This window comes from Anneissia japonica, unplaced genomic scaffold (assembly GCF_011630105.1).
Source record: "Anneissia japonica isolate Jap-2015-1 unplaced genomic scaffold, ASM1163010v1 scaffold288045_len58451_cov111, whole genome shotgun sequence".
In the NCBI taxonomy this organism is placed as follows: Eukaryota; Metazoa; Echinodermata; class Crinoidea; order Comatulida; family Comatulidae; genus Anneissia; species Anneissia japonica.
This window is the reverse complement of record NW_022745079.1, coordinates 6160-12388: the sequence shown is the minus strand read 5'-3', so window position 1 is coordinate 12388 and position 6229 is coordinate 6160. Positions and strand designations below refer to the sequence as shown.

Genomic DNA, 6229 nt, shown 5'->3' with positions numbered 1-6229 from the left:
TGCACTTTCGATTCCACTCAGTGCATTATGACTTTGCGGTGAATTTCAATGACGTCATCTTTGTCTCAGCGTATCAACGTCCCAGTGTATCAGCGTCTCAGTGTATCAGCGTTTATAAGACAACGGTTGTCGTAGTACATTTGATAACAAACATACAAGAAGCTCACAGTTAGTTACAGACGTAGACGTAGCCTACATCCCATAAATCGGTAAGATTTTATAGGGCTACCGTAGGTAAATAAAGAACAGTACATTAAAGGTAATAATACTCGAGCGTCACGACATTGCATGCAAGTGCCTGCTCTTGTTCGTATATCAAACTCGAGTCGAATCAATCTAAGACGGCCCGAGTGGAGTTTCATGCAAATGTTCAGTACGGAAAAAAAAATCGCCGCCCGATCCACTGTATGGGGAAAACGCCCCTAGCGTCTGTTAAGGTTGCATGAGTTGCGCCGAGTGATGGCAACATATAATTATAGTGCTTTAAGACCTGTATTTGGAAAACAGTGCATAAAGTCAAATAATTATACCCGTTTTTCAACGAAATATAAAGGCAAGACTTTATAAGAATAACATTATTGGGAAATATGCTATGTAATGTGGGTTTTTTTTAAGTTTACTTTAAGTCACAATAATATTTTGAATGTTGATAAAAGAAAAAGCCTGCTGTGAGTTTATAAGAAAAATAATATTTAATAGGCCTCTCACTATACTAGAAGACGACTATTCATTATAAAAAATCATCCATCCATGCATTGGTATTCGATATATGTAATTCTTATTAAGTGAGAACATATAGTTGATGATGTGTTTGCTTTGATTATGTCTATGTTCTCGAGCCACTCCTCAGTCTGGTATCTAAATATAACGTTTTCTCTCCAATTAAACAAATTATTGTATAAAGAGTAAAAAAATTGTCGGAAACACCAAAGTATTTCAAAATATTGTACTTTATTTAGTATTTTTCCACACGAACTTCACAGTGGCGTAACGACGGGGCCGGGGGCACGGTGTATTTCTGAAATTGGGGGCCCTTTTTGGGTACCGGTCACCAATTCCATCATGGGATTTTACATGTGCATTTTCATTCTAAATGTATTTAACGACGAATAAATGATATAATATGGATCAAGAAAATTGAGGCCAGGGAGGGACTTTCACAGTTGGAGAGTCTATACCACCTCAGACCCACGATGGTTGGGGCTGAGGTAAGAACATTTATGAATATGGCACTTTAGATAAAATAAAATGATGATGATGGTACCAACGAGGCCGGAACTAATGTAAAGGTGCGTCAGTCTTTAGAATTCTGTGTTTATCTTTCATTTATTGTTAAAATAATATAGTGAAACACAGTAAAATAAAATGTAAACATTTTTAGGAGGGCTATAGTTTGTTAAAGCAAATAAATTTACCAGATACCATTTTTTTAGTAATTTTAAAAATACACCTTGTCCTTAATTTAAAAATCAAATAAACAGCCCCATCACCTCTTCTGTCTGGCTCTGTTGTGAGTGATTGTGAATGCACTTGTTGTTGTACCTGCTTGATAAGTACTTGTACTTATTCTTCAGTTTTCAATCAGTTGATGGAATTTTCCCAAATATTTACAAAATGTCGCAGCCCTATTTCTATCTAGAGGAGGTACACTAATTTTAACCATAGCCTATTGGCTAACCTATATTTAATTGCTATTACTAATTCCCATTTTCACTATGAGACAGACACTTTACAGGGATCTCTGACATTAAATAATTTATCAATACTATAATACAGTATATAACTATTTTTAATCATAAAATAATGATAAGGTCTATATTAAATGTGCCATGGTTATGGTTATGGAAAGTAGTCATGCTTATATGAAAATTTGGCTACGACATAATTGGACAAACTATTCATAATTTTTTGGAAAATGATATATAATTTATAATTATAAAATGCCATTGTCTTTATTTTACAGGTTTATCTCATACAGTTTTTATCATATACAGTACTGATGTTGCAGAAATTGTTGATAATTTTGTGATTAAAATTGATATATTGTTGTTTAGATCTATTTATTTAATTGTTTTGCAGGAATGGATATTCTGTGAATTGTCCAGTCGGATGATCCCCACTGACTTCCGTCAAGTTATGAAACTTGAGAAACTTAGCATCTGATGGAGAAGCACAAATTTCTGTATACCAAACCCAGTGTCATTTCGATATTAATTGTACTGAAATATACTTATGATAATGAACAATTAAATACAGTATGATCCTTCCTGTATTCTTTTGCATTGACGTTAAATTGACTGGTAATTAATATAGTAAATTGTTTGTTAATTAATTAGTGAAAATATTTTTTTTCCTGAAGCAGTTAATAATACATATGGTAAAACACTGAAAGATCAACAAATAAAGTTTAAAATGTAAAATCACTGTGGTTTGGATCATTTTTTGAGTTTCGTACAATGCCGCGGTAATTAGCCAATCAGAACTCAAAGTTGTTAAATACGTCATACACCACGAAATCGTGGTGCCTGCACTCAAAATCCTCACTGTTTTCCCAGTCCCTAATCCCAGAAAAAGTATACTATGGAACGCCATGCAAATAAGTAATATGAAACGCCATTTGTGCCAAATGGCATTTCAACTGATTAAGACAAAGATTAGGGACTGGAACCCAGTCTAATCATCATCGTGAAACACACAATCAATCGTGTTAATCACTATAGTTATACAATATATTTTGTTAATTTTTTTCATCATAACCACCACAATCAGCATTGCGATCGTCATCATCGTCGCTATCATCATCCTCACAATCATCATCATTGTCATCACCACCATCACTCTTCATATAACCAACAATCCACTTTCACTACCACAACCATATTCACCACCTGATTCTTCGGATTGTTATAGAGTAAGTCTAATTGAATATTGATGTTTTCTTGCCACCACCACTTCTTCCTTGAGATTACACACACATGGTCCAAACGCCAACGAAAGAGAGATGAGTATTCTGATCTATTCACTCAGAGATTTGGTCAAGTTTATTACACATTCTACAAAGTTTGACTACAAAATAAATAAATAAATAAAACCATTGAATTAAAAAAACAATCAACTAATCTATCAATTTCCGATGAGACGAACATAAAAACACTTTTTAGTAATTTTTATTATTATTTATAAAACTTGGTAAAACGTCAGAGGGTGTAGAACAAAAATAAAAATACAATTTCAGTTTCTTATTTAGCAAATGGTTTTGCCAAAAACATCCAGACGGAGAAGATTTTTTTTTTAATATAATTTTATTGTAAACAGTGTAATAATGAAATGGTTAAATTCTTCAAATTTTTATAATTAGGAAGAAATATACATATCTTATTTTTGGATAAATTTCAAAGCAGCGGCGGGCGTAATAATTTTTTTGTTTTATGTTGTTCTGAAATTTCCAGTTTTTCGTGGTGGTGGGTGCGTTAATTTAGGACTATTACATCATCATTTATTTTACTGTAGGCCTAAACCCAACAATCAGAAAGTAAAATTAGATAACGTAAATAATTATTATATTATTAATAGATCCTGGTCTAGCCTACTCGTTCTTAGAAAAGTCCAGGTCATATTTTGTTGCCTACGTCAATTCGCGTTGAAGTCCAATAACTGCACTGATATGTGTAATTATATTTTGATGGAAATTGTTGAATATCATAATCGGACTGTGTTTGCCTGTTTTCTTTTCTTTCTTTTCTTTTTTTTTTTTTTTTTTTTTGTTTCTTTTTGATGCCTCTTAAGGCTTTTCATCATGTTTGTGAATATGAAAATTTCGTAAGCTTAGGCCAATTTTGCATAATGTGCATATTGATATTCTCTGTATTCCTGTTTGCTAGTATTCTAATCAAAGATTTTCTGTAAACTGGGGTAACTACTGCATTACTCTTTGGTTTAATTACACCAAGCGCAACTTCCTTATTTCTCTTAAAGTGTTTTTTTTTTATGTAATTCATCAGCATATTAATGCTTTGCGTATGTTAATGAAATTTAGTAAATTCTGTAGTGCGTCTGATATTCCTAGTTCTGATGAATTTATGCGCAAATCTATTTATAGTTTTATGTTGCGCATTAATGTGTCTAATAATCTGATTGTGTAAACCGTGCATGATAAATTGCTTTTAATTGTAAATTGCACGTCAGTAGGTCTGACATTTTAAATTAATATATTTTTATTTTCATTACTGTCATTGTTTTGTGTACAGTGCACCCTACAATTCAAGACCGCTCTACTTCCGAGACCCCTCTAATTCGAGACCACTTTTCTAAGACCCAAATAACAACAATCTTCAACCTTTTAACACAACGCTAGCCGCAAGAACACTCCAAATGTTCACGTCCCAAAACAGTGCGCCTAGACAATGCGTGTGCGTGTGAGACGCGCGTATTTACGGCCATGTTCTGATTGACAATGCTGAGAGGTCTTGTGTTTAGTAAGTAAGTACACTTGTTTATGCAGCTCTTCTTAAGTCAATGGAAAATGACATGGGTGGTAATGTGCAATATTCGTTGTGTCCTAATTTTATTCATTAAATTTTTGATTTTGTAATGTTAGAAATAATTTGATTATTAGAAATAATTCAAATTTTTATATATTTATTGTATTTCGATGTCATTAATTAAATTTTTAGGTGTTATAATTATAATGTGACTTTTTTTGTATTTTTGTCCTTTCTTGTTGCAATATTGTATATAATATTTTTAATATTCTTGTATTTTTGTAAATACCTTCATCTCAGCCTTTTGCTGCCGTTTGTATTCTTTTCTACTCTATCTGAATATTTTACATTTAAGAGCACTCTAAGGAATCGGTGTCGTAGGCTAGGCACTCATCTCCACTAGATCCCCATTGTACATTCTGTTTTATTAAGTTCAGTAGTAAAGCTTTAACGTTACTACATAAGCTATCACTCAATAGGCTGCAGTATTAGGCCTTTTTAAATATGTGGCAAAGACAAGCCAAACCAGTCACTCGTCGCAAACATCGATTTTGAGTTATTAGATTGAGTTAAAGAGTAAAATAAGAGCTATAAAATGGTAAAAAAATCATTCAAATCCGACATTTCCTTATGAAGTTACAAGCATTTAAGCATCGAGCTGATTAAAGAACAATATATGAGAAACCAGCCTTCAAAGTTTATGATTTCAGGCATTTCTCATGCACAAACTAGTATAAAATCATTAAAAAGTGTTGTTTTAACATTGAAATTGGGAAAAATAACAGCACAGCATGATGTATAGATACATGAACATTAGTTTAGTGAAATAAAATAGATTTTTAAAAATTTTACATTCTAGCATGTTTTTGCTATTTTCTCTGAAACACAATTTGCGACGAGTGACTGGTTTGGCTTGTCTTTGCCACATATGAATTACGATTTTTGTTTCTTTTACAGTACTGTACTAAAAATTTCCACTGATGTTCTACAATTATGTTGGCATTTTCATAGTTTTTAAAGAATTATAAACAGAAAATAAGAATTTAACCTCCTAAATTAAGAAAACCTAATTTTTTAACCGGATTTTGTTATTCCTATCTTTTAGGTAGGCCTAACATGGCGGGAATTCAGAATCATACAGCATTCTTAGGGAAAAAGAGCAAATATAGACGCTATACACAAGAGAGTCTTCAACTAGCATCGATAGTGTACGGTAATAAATAAAAGAATTTCCGTTAGAGCTGCAAGCCAACTTTACGGAATCCCAAGAGTTACCCTATTTTCGAGGGAGGACGCCGGGCCTAAACGCTGTGCTGACCACGGCAGAGGAAGACAAAATTGTAAGGTTGATCCAGAAGATGGCACAAATCGGGTACGGTCGAACACGAAGAGAGCTGAAGTTCACCGTCAAAGAAATCATCAATGCAGATAGACGCGAGACTCTTCATGAAACATCATCCGGAACTCTCTATGCGAGTCCCAGAGGCCGTAGGACGTGAGAGGGCATGCGTCAAGAAAGTGAAGATTGCTAAGTAGTTTCAAGAGTGTCAGGAGTATATTATGTTACAAACCAACCACTTGGAGGCGTTGTGAGATCCAGCTAGAGTGTTTAACGCAGATGAGATTGGTTTTCCTCTGGAGGGAAAATTGCAGCTCGTTCTTGCTCCAAAGGGAGCCCAAAATGTGTACCAACAAACATGCTCAACAAAACTAACAAATATCGGTTATGGGAGTATGCAACGCTACAG

The 6229-nt window shown here is 33.6% G+C and overlaps 1 protein-coding gene across 1 annotated transcript in view; it reads left to right on the top strand.

The window, feature by feature from the left end:
- Positions 1-5607: 5607 nt before the first annotated feature.
- The window catches only part of LOC117119904, a 1998-nt gene continuing 1376 nt past the window's right edge, over positions 5608-6229 (top strand). Inside the window, exon 1 of the mRNA XM_033264882.1 lies at positions 5608-6008. Within this exon, the coding sequence (XP_033120773.1) occupies positions 5904-6008 (105 nt within the window). The 5' untranslated portion in view covers positions 5608-5903. The remainder of the gene's footprint in view (positions 6009-6229) is intronic.